Source organism: Pelodiscus sinensis, chromosome 15, assembly GCF_052426305.1.
Source record: "Pelodiscus sinensis isolate ZL-2025 chromosome 15, ASM5242630v1, whole genome shotgun sequence".
NCBI lineage: Eukaryota > Metazoa > Chordata > Testudines > Trionychidae > Pelodiscus > Pelodiscus sinensis.
The window spans coordinates 38994058-39014268 of NC_143066.1; the positions used below are offsets into that span (position 1 = coordinate 38994058).

At 48.9% G+C, this 20211-nt stretch overlaps 1 protein-coding gene across 1 annotated transcript in view; it reads left to right on the forward strand.

Moving 5' to 3' along the window:
* The window catches only part of LOC102455891 (uncharacterized), a 100189-nt gene that overhangs the window by 25612 nt on the left and 54366 nt on the right, over nt 1-20211 (forward strand). Inside the window, exons 19-33 of the mRNA XM_075899815.2 lie at nt 1698-1877; nt 3183-3391; nt 5868-5971; nt 6535-6653; nt 7650-7817; nt 9390-9592; nt 10447-10550; nt 10968-11083; nt 11689-11847; nt 12718-12917; nt 14835-14935; nt 16222-16340; nt 17637-17804; nt 18848-19056; nt 19539-19642. Coding sequence (XP_075755930.2) covers nt 1698-1877; nt 3183-3391; nt 5868-5971; nt 6535-6653; nt 7650-7817; nt 9390-9592; nt 10447-10550; nt 10968-11083; nt 11689-11847; nt 12718-12917; nt 14835-14935; nt 16222-16340; nt 17637-17804; nt 18848-19056; nt 19539-19642 — 2263 coding nt within the window. The remainder of the gene's footprint in view (nt 1-1697; nt 1878-3182; nt 3392-5867; nt 5972-6534; nt 6654-7649; nt 7818-9389; nt 9593-10446; nt 10551-10967; nt 11084-11688; nt 11848-12717; nt 12918-14834; nt 14936-16221; nt 16341-17636; nt 17805-18847; nt 19057-19538; nt 19643-20211) is intronic.

Here is a 20211-nt window from a genome sequence, read left to right on the forward strand (position 1 = left end):
CATTCTTCTGTCAGGAGCAGTGATGTAAAACGGGAGTAACTCTGCTGATTTCATTGCACTTGCTCTAGATTTATATGTGTGTGTGGAGGTGGGTGTGTGTGGGTAGAATCTGGCCAATATACGTTACCCTACTGGTAGATATGTGTGAAGAACACAGCATGCTGTGATGTCGCAGGGATTGTGTTGCTTTGTTGCATTGTGTGTGATTCCTACTGTCCTAGGCAGAGCATCGCTGTGTGGAGGAGGGGGAAACAAAAGACAGGACAATGTAGCACTTTAAAGACTAACAAGATGGTTTATTAGATGATGAGCTTTCATGGGCCAGACCCACTTCCTCAGATCAAATAGTGGAAGAAAATTGGCACGACCATATATACCAAAGGATACAATTTAAAAAAATGAGCACATTTGAAAAGGACAAATCACATTTCAGGAGGGGGGGATGACCCATTGCAGGAGTGTATTTGGCCTCTTGCACCTGAGGGCCAGAGGATAGAAAATAACAACTGCTCTGGAAGGGAGACAAAGGGCAGGCAGAGCCGACTGCAAGCCGGGCACTAGGACCTGGGGGAAGGGTCAGTCTCGGCTATGAGAGAAGGGGCTTAGAGCAGAACAGGGCCCGGGAGCCCCTCTCCCCGAGAGGAATGATACTGGCTGCTCTTGGTCCCTGTGTTACACCGATCCTGCGCTACGCTGTGTCCCTTCTGCCGTGAGTCATCCCCCCTCCTCCCTTGGTCCTGCCGTGAGGGCAGGGGACTGGACTCGATGACCTCTCGAGGTCCCTTCCAGTTCTAGGATTCTAGGATTCCTCCTCCAGACAGTTGCAGTGCCCAGGACAGCAGGAATCACACACAGCACAACAAAGCAACACAATCCCCGCTACGTCACACAGGCGTAGCTTTACGTTTTGAACCAAGTTTTCTGTGGCTGTGTTCGTACCCTCTGAGTCGTCCCCAGTCACAAATACCGCAACAAAGCAGTTGGCGGGCAGGTATGGTCGTCAGGACCGTACATTTTCGTGGCTTGGCAGATGGTTGGCAGAAATTTCAAAATTTGCAAGTAAGAGGAATCCCACTGGAAGCCTAACTAAGACTCATCTCTTAGGGTACGTCGACACAGCAGAGCTACAGTCGAATGAAGCTACGCCATGTCAGCTATGTCAATTGCGTAGCTGAAGCTGAAATGGCTTAATTCGGCTTTTGGCGCTGTCTAAACAGCAGGAAGTCGAAAGAGGAGCACTTTTCCCCCGACTTCCCTTACTCCTCGTATAATGAGGGTTACAGGAGTTGGAGTAAGAAGTCCTCCAGCTCGCCGTTATTTCGAAATAAAGGCTTGTAGCATAGACATGCTCTTTGTTATTTCGGAATAATGTCAATTATTCCAAAATAACGCTGCTGTGTAGACCTGCCCTTAGACAACTGTGTGGCCTAGCTATTCAGTCAAAGCAGCTCCAATTTTGAACTGCAACCCATCAACTATTCAGAAGAGTATCCCCAGTGAATGGTTCGTGAGTTCTCTCAAAGCTGAAATGCAGTTTGCATAACAATCTGATGATTATGCTGAAAATTCTGAAACTTGCAATCCATTTACAGGCAATCTGAAAGGAGAATCAATTCAACAGATCATTTGCTGCAGATAGATCTAGTGGAGACAGATGATGCATTCCTCAGCTAATGGTTGGTGTTTGTGTTTCCTAGGCGGAATTTTTGGGTTTCCTGAGAGCTGACCAGCTGATGGAGTATGTGATGACTTCAGATGCATTATTTAATGTGACCACAATGATTCGGGTCCTGAGAAGTCTGGAGGGCAAAGATTCTGAAATAACACTGCCAAAGATGGATGAATTCCTGACGAAGTTCAATGGGGCTCTTATGCGGGTACGCAGGATTTCACCAAGAAGGAACCTTCCCCCCTCGTTCTTCCATGTCCTTCCCCTTTTCCGTGATGTCTCATGGGAATGATGCTCACTCTAGTGAGAAGGGCTGGTCACTTCTCCTTTTGAGCCCTTCACTGATGACCTCTTTGCATCATCCATGGGAGGTTGTCAGGGTGCAGTGCGATGTTCATTCCCCGGGCAAGTGTCCTGGAACGGCATCTGGCAAGGACTCGGCTGGGAAATCTTGGAATTTTCGCTCTAGGGGAGGGTGGTCCAGATTGCTTTGCAGTTGACCATCTTTCTGGCGCAAGGCTAAGCAGCCATCACATAAGACAGCGACCCCTTCCACTCTGCTTTGTTCCCAAGGGTCGCCCCAGGCTGGTGCACAGCTCACCCTTCTATCAGGAGTGAGTGGGAAGAAATTTGCTGACTTCTTGGGCCTCCATGTTCACATCATGTTATGACACCAGCCTCACTGCCGCTTGGGGTTCCTAGTTATGCCTCGCCCTCTCCAGTGGTGACCCAGGAACATTCCTTATGAGACATAGACAGGAGACACTCCATCGCTAGCAGCAGAATTCCATTTGCCTCTCGCCTCTTCACCATTCCCTCTGCTTCCCATGGTCCTCGGGGCGACAGCATGGGAATGGATCCCGGGAAGGAGCACTGGATTTAGATATGGCCAATAACACCGGCCGCAGACTTGGCAGAATAATTCTGCTTAATTGCAGAGAAAACTCTGAGAAGGGTGGTGGAAGAGGTGCCGGAGAGCAAAAGGAAACGAAGCAGGAATTTCAGCGAGAATAGAAATCTCCTGACAGGGAGAGCTCAGACTGGAAGAGCCTGCTTAAGGGGCTACAAGCATTTACAGCTAGGCAGAAATACGCACTTAATACTCACCATAGGAAGCAATCCAGTTAGAGGGACTAATTGGTCTTTTCCACCTCCAATGCTGATGCTTAAGGGGTTTAGGCACCTAAAAATTAATGGCGATTGCCTAGCTCCTAGAGCTGGAAGGGACCTTGAAAGGTCATTGAGTCCAGTCCCTTGCCTTCACAGCAGGACCAAGTACCTTTGCTGATGAATTTTTGCCCCAGATGGCCTCTACAAGGATTGAACTCACAACTCTGGGGTTAGCAAGCCAATGTGCAAACCACTGAGCTATTCCTCCCCCCACCTAGCTCAGTTACACACCTTGCTTGTGAGTCTTTGTAAACAACCTGCACAGACATCACCTGAAGCAAACTATATCCTCTTCTTTCTCAATGCGCGTGCATAACCTGCATCTCCTCCCTACCCGCCACAGGTGAACCTCACGGGCGTGCACAATGCTGAAGTGAGACAAGAAATGCTCACAACGTTGTTTACCAGCCTGTCTAAACACTTTTACACGTTCATGGACCTGGATTATGAGGCCTGGTTTGTGGAGAGGCTCAAATTCCTCCTGCCTAGTATGAACGCAGACCTGCTGGAGTTAATACCGGCCGACATCAGCTTCCCATCCTACACTGCCATGTAAGTATCGCCTGCATTGCTGAGTTCCAGGACAGGCTCCCCCATGGGAAAAATTCCAGTTCACCAGGACTTAGGGGGAAGTTGCATGCTGAAATCCAGGACTTACTTTCCAAGGGATAGCTGTGTTGGCATTACAAATAAATTGTAAAAAATTCTTCTACCTTTGGAATGAAAGAAAATTCAGGCTAGGGATGGAATAGTATAATCGAATAACCAATAAACCAATGAGCAAAAGTTTATAGGTTAATGCTATAGACTACACTTTACCAAAATGATTAGGGGGCTGGAGCATATGACCTACAAGGAGAGACTGAGGGAGTTGGATCTGTTTAGTCTGCAGAAGAGAAGAGTGAGGGGGGATTTTATAGCAGCCTTTAACTTCCTGAAGGGAGGTTCCAAAGAGGATGGAGAGAGGCTGTTCTCAGTAGTGATGGATGGCAGAACAAGGAGCAATGGTCTCAAGTTGTGGCGGAAGAGGTCCAGATTGGATATTAGGAAAAACTATTTCCCTAGGAGGGTGGTGAAGCACTGGAATGGGTTCCCTAGGGAAGTAGTGGAGTCTCCATCCCTAGCGGTGTTTATGTCTCAGCTTGACAAAGCCCTGGCCGGGTTGATTTAGTTGGGATTGGTCCTGCCTAGAGCAGGGGGCTGGACTTGGTGATCTTCTGAGGTCTCTTCCAGCTCTATGGTTCTATGATTCTATGATACATGCATTTCCTTCGCCGCCCTGCCCGGCTCCCTCCTGACTTGCAATGGGTCTGGGACCTACCTCACTGCAGCTCTGCATTTGAAGTGTATTAGGAGATACATGGGCAGGCAGCCCAGCTTATTTTTTACTCGCGCCGGGTCCAGGAGCTCAGACATCCCCTAGACAGGGGCTGCTGCCACCCCATGCTACTGCCTCTGTATCAGAGGCAGCAGCACTGGGTGACAGACAGCTGGTCTGCAAGGGGAACTTGGCTCCTCAGGAGTGAGGCCGGAGCACACTTGCTGCCGGCCCCACCCCCAGGGACTATAGAATAGTCGATGAACCGATAAGTATTCATACGGTTACTCGACTGTTCAATTAACCGATATTTAACATCCCTGATTCAGGCTGCGATTTAAGGGATTTACATACTGCTGGCTGGCAGCATGGTAATATCTCGATAAATATATACGTGGGCGTGAGTCCACCGTGCTCTATCGGCAGATGCTTACGGCATTTGACTTCCCAGCACAAACTTATGCTGCAGCCGCTCTAAGCAGTCCTGTTTGACCCCATCATTCTCTTTTCCCCACCCGTTCTCTGCTCCGTGTTGGAGGACATTGGGTGTTCACCAAATGTTCCAGTGTTTATAAATCCCATAAATTCAGAATCCCTGCCTAGTAGTATTATTAATTATTTCATACTTGTGTTACTATTTGTATTCCAGTAGCACCTACAGTAGCAGAAACCCACATCAGGATTCTGTGTCCCGTGCCATATAGGAGGCCACGTTAAATGATCATTCATTGTTATATATCTCTATAGCAATATCACCGAGTATGTCTGTTTGTCTTTCTGTGAGTCTGTTTGTTCAAGAACTCCTCCTAAATGGTAGGATCCAGGGCCACCAAATTCTGTAGGCAGCTTCCTCTTCTCCTAACTTAAAGTCAGATCAACCAGCACAACCGGCAGCCCTGGGGAAAGGACTGTTTTCCATAACATGCAAAGGGAAGGGCAGCTTTTGGAGAGATGTGATACTCAGAGTGGCCACTGGGGGCAGCAAGGGGCTGTGCCATCTTGCTTGCCAGCACACTGGGTAAGTAGCCCCGTGCCACAAACCTTCTTCCCTCCCCCTTTTTGGCCTTTGGCCACAATGCCAGAGGAGGGGGAGAGAACAGGATGGGCTGGGGGGTGGCCTGGTGGAAGGAGAGAACATGCCCTGGACCCCAGCCTTCTGCACCCCATCCCTGCATCCCCAAGACCCTGCCCTGAAGGACCCAGGCAATACTGGGTGAGTCTGCTAGTTAGTACATATAATTATGTCACAGTAGCACTTAGGCGCCTGAGCCGTGACCAGTTGTTCTATAGAACTACAATCATACAAGCAATAGACAGGCCTTGCCACAGATTCCTTACATGACAGTCCCTTCCAGCCTTGGAATAAATGTATGAGTTCATGAATCCGGCTCCATGGTTCAGTACATACAAATCATGGGAAGACTCAAAAAGTTTACAGTCTAACTGGCATCTAGGCTGCTACGAAGGCCCAGAGCCTGATTCTTAATCGGCCTGCATCCTGGGCAAACATCTCTTTCCCCCCCACCCCCCGTGTGGATGTACAAGACTTTGATTGGCTGGTGGTTCATCTTTTGTGGCCTCGACCTCTGGAAGAATTGGTTCCAACTAAGGCACGACACCGTGTCGTTATTTTCCCCCTTTGCAAAGCCCCCGTGTCATTGCATACCTCAAATGTGGAGCGACGGTTTCTTGTCTCTTCATCCTTTGCAGCATCCGAAGCCTGGACAACCTCGTCCCACAGTTTTCACCACAGACTTCACACGGCATCTACAATTTCATCCAAAGAATCCTGGACCATCAACTTAACGCTTCAGGTAGCAGACTGATACCCCGTGGCAACGGCCTGCAAATATCTCCTGTAGAAACATTGTGTGACAACCCCAAGCTCCCCCGCTGTTCTGCCGCTGGTTGGGGCCAGAAAGGAATTTCTCCTCCGTGCACAGGGCAGGGAACATGGCTGGAGCATTATGGTCACTAGGCTTTGCCCCGTGTTTCTATGTTCATAATTCCAGAGTAGCTGGATGTATGGTCCCGTTCATAATGGCCCTACCCCGCCCAACACTCCCAGCAGATGCCCCCTCAGCCCCGCCCTTTACAGGTAACCCTTCCCTATCCTCAAACACAGCCCCAGCAGCCCCCAGAAGCACCACACGCATTCTGCAACCATCACCATCGCCTAGCAACCAACATTCTCCCGCCGGTTCTTCCTGTGAGCCACGTCCCACAATCCTCTGCTGCCCTTATCGCGGGTCACATGGGACAAGTGTTCCACCACGTTGCGGGTCACTGGCCAAAGAAAGGTGAGAGCCACGGCTGGATAAAGCTGTCTTCTCATTGTTCCTCCCTGTCTTTTCTTGCTTCCACGGTGCCTTCTCAGAGACGGTATTTCCTGGCACGTACAGCAACAGCCAAAGTTTCCTGCAGCTCATCTTCTACCGGTTCAGGCAGTTTGCTAACTACACCCAGCTCCTCACCTTTTACAAGGACTTTAATGGGGTAAGTGGATGGGCGTAGTGCGGTGTCCAGTAGAGGAGAATCTCCCTTTTCTACTTGATATCTGGAAAACTGGGACAGTTAAGGCACAAGCCAGCTATGGTGTAGTACTGCAAAAGAGAGTACCCTCTGGGGTCCTTATGCCGCCTTCTAAAGCATCAGAGAATGGGCTTCAAACTAGGGTCGTGAACAGGACTGGCCCAAGCCATTTGTGCACCCCGAGAGCGCGGCCCCGCCCCCCCCTGGGCGCATGCGCAGCCCCGCCCACAGGCACCTGGTGCATGCGTGGCCCTGCCCACCCAGTCCGTCAGCCCCGCGCGGTGCCCCCTACAATGGGGCACCCTGGGCAGTATCCCGGTCAGTCCGTAGCTTGGGCCAGCTCTGGTCGTGACCCAGGACTGGGTGGCGGGATGTCGGGCGCTGGGTCTCGGTGTTGCAGGGGGGTCAGGTGACCAGTGTGGGGGCTAAGGCAGCTCCTTGCCTGTCCTGGTGCCACAGGCTGCGCTGCGCCCTAGAAGCGGCTGGCAGTAGGCCTGGCTCCTACGTGGGGGGTGGGGAGATTGCACAGAGCTCCGCTCACTGCCCTGCCCTGAGCACTAGCTGCACACTCACATTAACTAGGAACCGGCTGCTGGCTGCTTCTGGGGCGCAGTCTGGTCTGCGGTGCCAGGAGGGGCAGGAAGCTGCCTTAGCGCCCCCGCTGCACTGCTGACCGGGAGCCGCTCAAGGTCAGCCCCTCCTGCCCCAACCCTGACACCCCCTCCAAATCCAGAGCCCCCTCCTAGAGCCCAAAGCTCCCCTCCTCAGCCCCACCCTGGCGCCCGCACTCTTGTCCATTATTTTGGGTTGTGGCAACAACAATTCTCTTCAACGGGGTCATGAGAAAAAAGGTTTGAAAACCGCCGGCCTAGCAGACTACGTGAGCCCTGAAAGCAGTTGTTACGGTGACAAGTAACGGACAAGCCAGCAGCGTCTAAGGCTGTGTTTTCACCCCACCAGTATGACGTTCTTGACCTGCTGTCTGCCAGACAAATGGGGGAGATGATGGTGGTGACGAACGCCATCAGGAACGAACGGTCTGCGGTCCAGATCCTGGCGAAAATGGAAACGCGCACCTTCGCGGAAATGACCGACTTCATAATGGAATTTAACACTGTGGCAGAACAGGTACAGGAAATGCGCCTCTCCTAGAGGGGTGGTCTCCACTTATAAGTCCCAACACTTATTTAAAATAGACCCAAACTCTCAACTTTACAAGAGTTTAATCACGGTATTCTAGACCGTTGCTATGGCTATGCAGGATTTGGAGGAGGGGAATTATGGGAAATATCCAGCCGAAGGGAAAGACGATGTAAGCAGAGGTTACAAATATGTCCACCTGTCTATAGACTGTAGGCATCCTACCATTTCAGTAAGGCTGTTGTTTTCTCTTTCTAATGTTTTTCAAAAATAGCTACAATACCTTAACATCTTCGTGTTTCTTTCTTCCTTCGGATAGTATTTCATCCTTGGATTTGCTGGACTCCGCTAAGAATTAACATTAACAGGAGGGTTGTGAACAAGACACGAGACGTGATTGTTCTGCTCTACTCTGTGCTGATTAGGCCTCAGTTGGAGTATTGTGTCCAGTTCTGGGCACCGCATTTCAAGAAAGCTGTGGAGAAATTGGAGAGGGTCCAGAGAAGAGCAATAAAAATGATTAAAGGCCAAGAGAACATGAGATAGGAGGGAAGATGGAAAGTTTAGTTTACTTTAGAAAAGAGAAGACTGTTTAGGCTTGTTTAGTTTAGAGAAGACTGAGAGGGGAAAGAATAACAGTCTTCAAGTCCCCAGGAAGCAATGGACTTAAATTGTAGCAAGGGAGGTTTAGGTTGGACATTAGGAAAAACTTTCTACCTGTCGGGGTGGTGAAACGTTGGAATAAGTTGCCTAGGGAGGTTGTGGAATCTCCACCACTGGAGATATTTCAGAGCAGGTTAGACATCTGTCAGGCATGACTTTGATGGTGCTTGGTGGGAGACTGGATGTAATGAGCTCTCAAGGTCTCGTCCATGCTAGTATTCTATGAATTGATTTGAAAAACTTAAATAAGAACACCATTCAAAGAAGATATTCATCCCATGATTCCATTATATTGAACAGTTGGGCTACGTCTAGACTGGCGTGATTTTCCGGAAATGCTTTTAACGGAAAAGTTTTCCATTAAAAGCATTTTTGGAAAAGTGCGTCTAGATTGGCAGGACGCTTTTCCGCAAAAGCACCTTTTGCGGAAAAGCGTCCGTGGCCAATTTAGACACGCTTTTCCGCAAAAAAGCCCCGATCGCCATTTTCGCGATCAGGGCTTTTTTGCGGAAAACAAATCTCTGCTGTCTACACTGGCCCTTTTGCGCAAAAGTTTTTCGGAAAAAGACTTTTGCCCGAACGGGAGCAGCATAGTATTTCCGCAAAAGCACTGACAATCTTACATGAGATCGTCAGTGCTTTTGTGAAAATTCAAGTGGCCAGTGTAAACAGCTGGCAAGTTTTTCCGCAAAAGCCGATGGTTTTGCGGAAAAACTTGCCAGTCTAGACACAGCCTTGTGGATTCCGTATTAAGACCCAGTGGCTTTCTTGCATTCCACATCTGACATAGAAAAATCTCTCCTGGATTGAAATCTCATTTATTTTGCCTGAAGCAATCATTAGGGTAATGGCAAAAGAGCCATGCATGCTCCTCATTGTCTGTTGACTCTATTGTAGAAACATCTCATTGTCCTGCCCAACCCCAGGATTCGTGATTTAGCCTTCGAGACAATATTCAAATCCTTCCAATTCAGCACCTTCACAGCACAGCAGTACGCCTTCTGGTTTGGCTCACAGCTCCAGCTATTCCTGCCCGCTCTAAACACCCAGTACCTACAGCTTCTCCCACTGGATATCGACTGTCAGTCTCATCAAAATCTGTAAGTCTTGCGTGGCATATCTCTTCTCCCAAGTAAGGACTCCTTTCCTCGCTAGAGAAGTTAGATATTTCTAAGATTCTTAGCTGACCCCCATCTGGACACGTCACAGTCGGTAACATATTTATGCAGGAGATTTTTGTGCAACGAATCAGGATTTTGTGGTGTAGATTTGTGCAAGTGAAAGGCTTCCTTGTTAGTACACTGAGCTATTCCCCAGCTGTAGAAGACTGAGGAAGGATCATACAGTGCTTAAGAGGCTAGCATGGGACTTAGGAGACCGGCATTCAATTCCCTACTCCTCTGCAACCGTGCCAGGTGACCTGGAGCAAGCCCTTCTGTGCCCCATATAGAACGGGAATAACAACACTTAATGGGGGCATTGGGAGGATAAATACATTAAAGCTTCTAAGACACTCAGTTGTCATGGCCAGGGGGGCCATATAAGTACCTAACTCTGATGAATAAGGTGTGTGCTTCATATTTAAGAAGGGTTGTTACCAAAATGGGCGTCCCACGACGGACCAACGTCTGTCATGCTTGGGGATCCTGTTGGTCTACAGGACACGAGGTGTTCGTTCACCTTTTAACGTGGAGCCTCCCCATTGGTTGACCAGCTTTGGCCGATGCGCCAGAATTACTCTGGCAAATGCGACATTTTAGTGCAAAACACAGGCAGTGAAATTGCCGCAGGATGGCACATCCCACAAGGATGTCGTGTGGCAACCTAACTGCCTGATTGTCAGGTAGCAGAATTTTCACCAGTTGGAGTTAACCGTTCTCTGCGCAAATGGCTTGTGTTTCTGGAAGGAAGGAATTCTGTGCTAATGTCTGTGTCTGTGATGTGTTTGATCCAGGGTGCAAGCGCTGGACAGGGCGTATGACCATTACACAGAGGAGCAGAAAAAAGCCATCCACGGCAGGATATTTAGATTTCTAGAGTCTTACCATGATATCCAAGGTAAACACACACAAACTTTTATGCCATGGGGTAAAAGGCTCTCTCTTTTCCTCCACAGTAGAAATTCAGACTGTGTGCTTGGCCCATACCTCCCAGACTGCATGGTTTCCTTAAATCAAAACCCGCATCTCAAGCAAAGTGTTCTCCTGAGGAGGGAGACATGCCAGAGACTCCATGAAGTCCACTAAAAACTTTGCTATTGCAGTCAAGTTGACATGGAAGGTGCTCAGATGATATGGGGATAGGCAAAGGCATATACCCTTAGACCGGTAGAAACCAAGGTTCTGAAACTGCCGTGCTTATCGGGTGACCTCATATTGAAATGAACCTCTCATGCATTTCTTGAAAGGGTCTGTTTCCAGGCTAACAAGTAAATTGCTGACTTGATTCCGGAACAAGAGCTTTCTCATGTTTTAGGTGGCATGTGTTCCCTGGATGCAAACAGCAGCCAATGGATAACCGGCAACTATGGACGTTTCAGTGCCTATGCCAATATGGAAGAGTTTTCCTCACTCAATCCCCGCTTTGATGGGGTAAGTCGCATCTTTAAGACTGTTGCCTTGCCATCTTGTTTGTCTCTGTGGAAATACGATAGAACTAGATGTACGTGTAAGTTCTTGTCATAGCTTTCAGTCTTACTTATTAGGCCAAAACTATAACTGGATTCAAAAAAGAATTAGACTAGTTTGTGGAGAAGACGGGCATCAATGGCTATTAGCCAAGAAGGTCAGGGATGCCACCCCCTGGTCTGGGTGCCCTAAACTTCTGACTGCTAGATTCTGGAAGTGACAACAGGGGTGAATCACTTGATAAAAGCTGTGTTGCGTTCATTCCTTATGAAACGTCTGGCACTGGTCACTGTCACAAGACAAGTGACTGGGCTAGATGAACCATAGGTCTCATCCCCTATTGGTTGTTCTTCTGTTCTTAAATATATTCTTGGTTCTGGACTTCCAACACTCTGGTCATCTGAAGAAGTGGGCTGTGCCCACGAAAGCTCATGAGACTCTCTACATGTTTTGTTAGTCTTTAAAGTGCTACTAAACTATTGGTTGTTTTTTAAGTTTTTCCTGTTACAGACTAACTCGGCTTCCCCTCTGAAACTTAAATATATAGGCGTACTGGTGTTTCTTTTCAGATGTCGGCTGTGTCAGAGTTGTCACCAGAGCAGCTGGCCCAGTTAACCACAGTCACCGGAGCCCTGGCCGATGAGACTGTACTCATCAGGATCCTGAGCAATCTGAACGCTTCGTCAGACCTCGCTAAATTCTTCGACACACTCAATGCCGTTGCTCCGGTAATCCTTCCTCGCCATCATCTGAAGCCCTTCCACCCAGTCCCTGCTGTGGCTGGCACTCGCTTCCTCCACCTTCACAGGATGACTGGAGGAGACCCTCCAGCACTGTTGAGACGGTCCTAGATATCAGAACAAGCCGGCCTGAGTAGGAATAAGAGGGGCCCAGCCTGATGTCCTCACTCACATAGCAACCAGGTTCCCTCTAAGCTGCGCAGCAGCACGATCCACAGCTGCTTAATGAGCCCCACCCAAGGGCTCAGAGCTGCCACGCATGGAGCTGCCTACCCAGGGGGAAGAAGCACTTCTCCCTCAGTGACACCAGCAGCTCCCTGTTGAGGAGAAAGCAGTGAGTCTCTCCCAGCAGATAGAGAGGGGACATGTCCCTGGGTGGGGCTTATTAAGCAGCTGCAGGGTCAGGCTGCCATGCAGCTTAGAGAGAACCTTGTTGCAACAGGAAATTTGCCCGAGTAGGGACAGTAAGGTTGACCTATTTTCCTCCGAGTCTCATTGTTGCAGTGACCTGTAGGAGTTCCTCCTCACAGGCAACCTGTTCCTTCTTCTCCGATCTTGTGCTTAGCTGCAACAAGGCACCAGTGGGAGGGAGTTCCCTGTGGGCCAGTGAAAGCACCTGCAAAATATCTTCTCGTAGAGCTTTTCATGGGCAAATATTGTGCACCCCTTTCAAGCTCTCCTTCGTCGTGTCCTTTATTGGAGCCCAATTCCCATTTGCCCCATTTATGTACTGCCCACGTCTGAGACGAGAGATGTGAAAGAATCCAGCTTCATGTTTCAGCCCATGGACAGATTAGCCTTCTGCCCTCCAATGGGAACTGTACGGCACGAATAAGGAAAGGCATTTTTCTTCTACAGGCAGCACTTCAGCGCAGTGTCCACGCGCATCTCATTTTAAGCACTGCCTTCCAAACAATTGCTGCGGGCTTCCCGAAATTCCAAGCCAGCGACTTTGCCTACTGGTTCCAAGATGCTTTCCAAAACGTGCTGTACACAGTGAATGAGACCATCATTGCAGAGATCCCAGTCTCTATATCATGTGACTCCTACCAGCAAATGTGAGTCTTCCCTCTGATGGGTGTCTAGTTACAGCTGTCCGTTTCTATTGACTAATGATGAACTTTTTCTCACATGCCGTGGAGTGGTTCCCAGGCTGCATTTGGTTTGTTATGAGAGCTGAGAGCAACGTTCCCCCCGAAAACTAAAACCACTCCAATGAAACACCAGCATTTTGGGGTTTTGTTTCAAACTCAGATCAAGTTGGTAGGGAAAGTCATGGGGGTCCTTGAAGCTTTTGACTTCACCAGGGCTGGTTTAATAATTCAATACACATTGTCTTAAGCATTCACTCCAAGAATAGGCAAAAACTATTGGTTTAATAGAGGTGGCCTTCTAATGAAGGTGGAGTGGAAGGGTGATCTGTAAAGTTTTGAGATAATCGTGGGACTATTTCTTAAGAGGTTGTGTGATAAGGATAGTCTCATGGTCAGGTTTCACAAGAATAAGCAGAGTTAGTTGGCAATTTGCTGATGGAACAGTTTTCCCATCAGAAATTGTTCGTTCAACAAAACTTGGAATTTTTGCACAACGAATCAAGTTTGTTAACATTTTTCAGGGATTATTACTGAAAACCTTTTGTTTTCATAAGATCCAAGCATTTCATTTTAACAAAGTCGAAAAAGTCACTGAGAATTTTATGTTAAGTAATCTCTCTATATGTTTTAGAGATGTATGCATCTATCTGTATGTCTGTCTGTGAGTTCATTTCTTCAAGAATGCTTCCTAAACAGTTAAGAGCTAGGACCACCAAATTTGGTCTGCAGCTTCCTCTTCTCCTAACTTAAAGCAAAGGGCTAGGTTTGGTTGTGCCAGGAAAACAGGAAGTGCATGGAATGGGACTGTTTCCCATAATATGGAAAGAGAGGGGGCAGAGAGAGGAGGGATGTGATACTGAGAGTGGCCACTGGGGGCAGCGGGCCCATAGGGGAGAACTATACTGCAGAGAGACCACTTAGGGCAGCTGCATGACCAAGAGCACAGCCAGTGCTCTCATGGACACCGCGCTGGGGGGAGGAAAGGCCCCTGGTGGCCAGGGAGGCTGTGGGGAGGCAGAAGGCCTCTGAAATTCAGGAAGGCTGGGGGAGAGAAAAGTCCTCTGGCTGCTCGGGGGGAGCTCTGGGGGAAGACAAAAGGTCCTTGGTTGCTGGAGCAGGGGAGACAGAAGGCCCTTAGTAGCTGAGGGGGGCAAAGGGAGACAGAAGACCCTTGGCAGCTGAGGGGGAGACAGAAGGCCCCTCATGGATGGAGAGACTGTGGGGAGCAGAAGGTCCATATCGGCCAGAAGGGCTGGGGGTGCGGGGGGAGAAAAAGATGCTGTCAGCTGTGGGGAGACAGGGCGGGGAAAAGGCCCTGCCAACCGGGGAGTGGGCAGTGAGAAAGCCCCGCCGGATGCGACACCCCCGCCCCCAGCCCTGACCCCACTTCATCCCCCAACTCTCACTCTCTCACACACCCCCACACACCCAACCTCCAGCCCTGCCCCCCCCCCACATCCCCAAAGTCCTGCCCTGACTCCTGCACCCCCAAGACCACCAGGCCTCCCGTGACCCCTAGATCCATTTCCACAGTACTCCTTCCTGGGCAGTGCTTTCCCGTTTTGTATGTCTATGCGAGCTGGGAATCCTATCGTCCTGCTCAGGAGCGAGCATCACGTGCAGGGGCCTGGGGCGCCCGGAGTCCTGGGTTCTGTCCTTGATGCCCTTGCTGAAGTCTTGTACCGTGGGGATGACAGTGCTGTAGCTCCCAGAAGGGACCATGAGACGTTAGCGATTCATGTTTACAAAGTGGTTTCAAGTCCTTGGATGGAATGCAAACACTGTCGTTATTCTAGGGGTCACATGAGAACGCCCCTGTCCCTGGCTTCCGGGATGTTATTTGACATTTCCTCTCTCTCTTTCTCTTCTCCTCTCACGCAGATTGAAGGGTTTCAATAACATCTATTCCAGCCTCTCCCCAGGAAAGGCACCGAGCGTGTTTGGATTCTGTAAAGCGTTCTTGGCCTCAAAAGTCAAGTCAGGTAATTGGCAGGAAGGAAAGCCTGAACTAGGGAAATGTTCTTTGAAAGCCAAAGACCTGGTGTGCTTGAGACACAGCAAAAGTGCTCATTATCCTTCTTCTGACTCGAAAGGAAACCAAAGCGTGCTTGATAAATTCTCATTCATTTGGCAAACGCTGTCACCTTTTCCTTTCCCCAAGGGAATGTTTGCTATTTCTCTTGGGCTTTTCAGGACAACGTGGCCAATGATAGGTCTTGTCTGCACTGGCACGTTCTGTCAAGAAAAACTGCCTTTGAACGACAAAACCTCCGCGACAGCACGACAAATGTCCCAGCCCGCGGCTGCTTTTCACGACAGAAAACTTCCACTTCCACAAGGGACTTTTGTCTTTTCCCCTCCCTTTATTGTCAGCAAAGAGCCAGTGTGGACTCTTCTGTTTGTTTTGTCCAGAGAACTAGCTTCCACCAGTATCCCACAATGCTTACCCTGATGGTTCTGCTCAGTGTTCTGTGATTTCTGCTGCCCTGCAGGCATGCACTCCCTCCCCTTTCAAAGCTCTGGGAATCTCTGACAGTGGAGGAAGCTGCTCTGTTTGGGGAACAAAGAAAGAGCAAATCATTGGGATGCTCCTGTTCTGCCCTGCTAGGAACAGAGGCAGGCCAGCTGCTGCTGCAGGGAGAGGGCTGGAGAGACGGCTGTGCTGATTTGACATTCCTCAGCACAGAGAGCTCCCAGAGCCACTCATGATGCTGTGGGAGAACTCAGAGAGAATCCCAAGAAGTGTGGGGGTCAGCTCTGCCTTGCCACAACACTGCATTGTGGGATGCTTCCCCACAATGCTTTGCTCCATCTGTCCACTGGGGAGCTAGCAACCTGGCCATGAAATGTCAACAACAGGAGGCAGGAAAAACCAGCTTGAGCGGTTTTCGCTGTTACTGACTTTTGCCTGGCGACAGCACTTTTGTCACCAAACCTTCCCAGTGTAGACACAGCCAGAGCTGGGCTTTAATTGCTGCCAGCAACAAAAAGGGGTTGATACAGACATGTGTGAGCTCTGTCTCCTACCATGTGTTTGCACAAAACCTTGCACAATGGGGCCCTGATCTGACCCAGGCCTCTTGCGACTACAGCAGTCCAAATAAATACTGCTGTTAGTACTCCATATGTTGGTTCCTGTTACAAACCAGAACTCTGTTGCCTCCACTGGAGTCACTCCAGATTTGCATTAGCAAGAGAAGACGTAAGAGCCTAGTATTAAGGATTGCACCCCTTCCACAGTAGTCAAAGTTCCTTTCTCTCTCTCCAGGTGTTGCATGTGGGAGTATGACTCAAAATATTCAGAACTGGTTGGACCTAAATCTTGGAAACTTCACCAAATATGCCGAGTATCAGGACTTACTCACTTGGAACCAACATTTCCTTGGTGTGAGTATCATATTCTTAATCTCCTAACAGCAGCTACAGAGAGTTATTTGTGTTTCACCCTAAAATCTCTGTTATGTTTTCAGTGTCCTTTCTCCGTGCACCATGGCAGACCAGGGGTCATTTCAGGGCCTGGCCGACTTGTCACCCGTAGCCACTGCAGGGATAATCTGTAGAGGCAAGAGACATTCCCCCGGTCACATCTCCCCAACTTCTCCACTTCGATCAAACTTTAAAAAAACCCACAAATAGCAGGCTCCCAGGCCAGCTGTCTGTGCTCATGTGCTGCTTTTTTAAACAACCAGAACCCAGTTTGGATACTTTCTCCCTGTTCAACTAGCCAGTCCCTACAGGGTCGCTCCAGGACATTTTTTTCAATTCCTGTTCTAAACAGCTGTATAAAGTGGCCACGTAGTATTAAACAGCTATTGCATCTCACCCCAGATTCACTGCAGGTCAGTGAAGGGTGAAACAATCCCCTATTTGTTTAGAGCTGGACATGCCTTCTGGACTTTGGTGGGGAAGGGAAAGGTTTAATTAAGGTTTGTAAAGAGCAGATTGGCCATAGATGTGCAAAAAACCATACAGATTGAACCTCTCTAGTCCGGCACCCTCTGGTCCAGCAACATCCGTGGTCCGGTATGATTTGAGTTAGCTGGGTGTCCACTTATCATGGGCATGGCCAAGTTTCTCACAGTTCCATAAAGTTTGTTTCCAGCCACCAGTCCTGGCTCTCAGTGTTCTGTAGTGCTATTTAAGGGTCAATTAGAGCTAAAGGTCTTTTAAGAGCCCAGCAAGCAGTGGAAGTGGCAGTAATGCTGCTAGACAATATTGACCTCCTGTGGTCCAGCAAATTCTCTGGTTCGGCACCATTCGGGTGCCGGAGTAGAGAGGTTCAACCTGTAATAAAACATCACACTGAGTAACAACAAGGTAACACCAGAGTATCCTCAAGCATCATCTTCCAAGATCAAATGTGTGTTTACCGAGTGTTCCTCTGCAGCCATCGCTGTATAAAACACAGATCCTTCTTTTTCAATCAAGGACAAAACATGTCACTATCTGACACAGAACCTGATGGACGGTGACTCTCATGTCATTGGTTTGATTCCTGGAGAAATCATTTTCAGTTACATTTCAACAATGATTTTCAAAAACTGCCAAGGGGAATTTGGATGTCATTCCTTTTAATAGGATTGGGTGTCTAAATCCATTGGGTCTGTCTGGTTAGGAGCCCATCCAGCGATTAGCATAGGGTGCTTGGAAAAGCATCCACCTGTTTTGTGTTCTCTTCTCTAGATGGGAGTGTTGGATAAGCTGGCCCCGGTACAACTTGCCTCTTTTACTCTGCAATCGGATGCCATTAACAAGGAGGAGGTGATGTGTCAGGTCCTCGCGCAATTACAGAGCAAACCAGTGGACGAGATCTACCAGTATTTAGACCAATTCAACAAAGAGGCCCGACGGGTATGAATTGGAACTGGCATCATAATGACACGGCTGAAACTGACGGTTTCAAAAGAACAACACTTCCCAGTGTTCAGTCAGGCCATTCTAAGGGTCCGCCTCCTGGGATGGCTGAGGGTCTAGCTCAGAATATTTACAAAAAAGGGCGGAATGTATGACTTTTCAGTATAGAAACGTGGACAAAAATGTTCACTGTTCAGTGTCTGAAGTGAGGTGCCTAAATCTATAGTCATTTACATAAACAGAAGCATCTGAGCACACCCAAACTCCCACTGAAGTTATTGGGAGCTGCAAATCCTTTAAAAATGGCAAACGCCCAGTGTGCCAGTATCAGCTGTCTGTCTGAGGGTTTAACGGTACATCCATCACTGCAAGAATATGGATTATTAGTGTTACATTCCAACTACTAGAGGCAGAGGTGGGGCTCTGGTATCGTCAATAGAAAACAATGCAGGAATAATTCAGGCTGAGGCTGTGCTGTCTTTGCCTTGTCCGGGGCAGGAGGCTTACGGAGTGCCTTGATGTTAAAGTGGTGGAGCGAGTTCCTGCATGACCTATGGGGTAGGGTGCTTGCCTCGGGAGGACAAGGTCATGGGTTCAAGTCTTGGCTCTCCAGGGTTGGGTCTGGCCAGGACAGCCAAAAGCCAGGTGGCCCCAGGGCAGGAGGGATAAAGGGGCAGCCTGACAGTAAGGTGGTGCGACACCAGCAATGTGATATGCTTCACAGTACACATCCACAGAGCATTTGTGGCTCCTTGGGACACATTTAGAGAGCCCTGCATGGACACAAAATGTGTATCTGCATGCTTTGCAGATATCCACAGATGGGGATACCTGCAGATTTAACACAGAGCTCTGAAAATTCACAGGATTCAAGGGACAAAATCCAGATCTACAAAAATGAGCTGTGGATATAAAGCAGAGATCTGGCAATACACAGTTAGCTTCCTTGCAGAGAGCATAGCTGGGGAAGGCTTTGTAGTGGGTTGATGATCTCCAGCAGCAGCGTTTAATTCCCGCGGCTTGGTCGTTTTTCCTTTCAGCTGACGATAGCCACCATTAAAAATGAAGCAGTGAGGAAAAATATGCTCACCCAGTTTGGGCATGAGATCCAGGCTGGCTATTCGGCTTTCAGCCCTCAAGACTGGACTCGTTTATTTGCAAGACTCGAGCTCCTGCTGCCAAGTGCTGGCGAGACGGAGATTCAGCAATTCCTGACTCACGTGTCTGGCTGTGACGGTTTCCGAGCCATGTGAGTGCACAGATGGAAGTGTAACCCTTTCCTCCGTACAAAGGAAGAAGCAATTTACGTGGAAGCACAAAAAGACGCTCTAGGGTTGTATTTCCCCTTATCACAATTTGAACAAAATCGTTTTATTTATACAATGCTTCATCACGCAAATATCCACAGACATCAGGGTCAGATCCTTGATTCTTAGAGGTCCATTTTTAAATCTACAACAGGAGCCCCTCACGATTTGTGGCCTGGGAGGGGGGCAGTGAGGGCCGTGGGTTGCAGTAATTTCCCCATGGGTCCCAGCCCGTGCGGTGAACTTGGGAGGCGCAGAGAGCTGCAAGCTAAGGCTCCCTGCATTGACAAACCTTGCCATTCATGGTGGTTGCGAATACAAATTTTGTATCTGCGCGGGGCTGTCGCGAGCTGTATCAATAATAATACCGGAAGGTGTTCAAAGATGAAAGTGACCTCTTTTCTCGTGTGATTCCATTCCTCAGGGTAGCCTCACTCAGCCAGGTGCATCCTTCTATGTCGCCGGTGAATCAACAGGGGGTCTACAGAGCTTTAGTCGCCTTCCTTGAAAATCAGTACAACGCAACAGGTAATTCGGATGTAAAACTAATTGGTTTCTAGTCTATGAGTTCGATGTTGCTGAACAAGTGGTGTCGTGTGTTCATTAATGCTTTCTGGAAGGAATTTTAGCAGGCATTCCTCTGCAATCACAGTAGCGCATTATTTAATACCCAGGGCTCACCAAGCCGCAGTGAGCCCCGCTCGCCAGCCATTCGGTTCAGCATGCTGCACATGCGCTGCTCATGCTGCGGTGCCGTGCCGGGCTATAATCTGCTCGCCCATGGCGAGTAGATTACCTTAATTGTTGATCCCGTTAATACCGCATATCATGGAGATACTAAGGCCTTGTCTACACTGTGTTTCCCCCTTCCTCTGTTGATCTAACCTATGCAACGTCAGCTATGCGACGTTGACGCATTTACCGTGGCATCTTCCATGTGGTAATGTCAGTGGGGGTTGCTCTCCCATGGATTCCAGCTACTCTTCCTGTCCTGATGGAGTACTGGAGTCAATAGGAGAGCACTCGGAGGTTGATTTATCATGTCTAAGCAGACACGCTAAATCAACCGCCGGAGGATGGATCACGGAAGCGTTGAT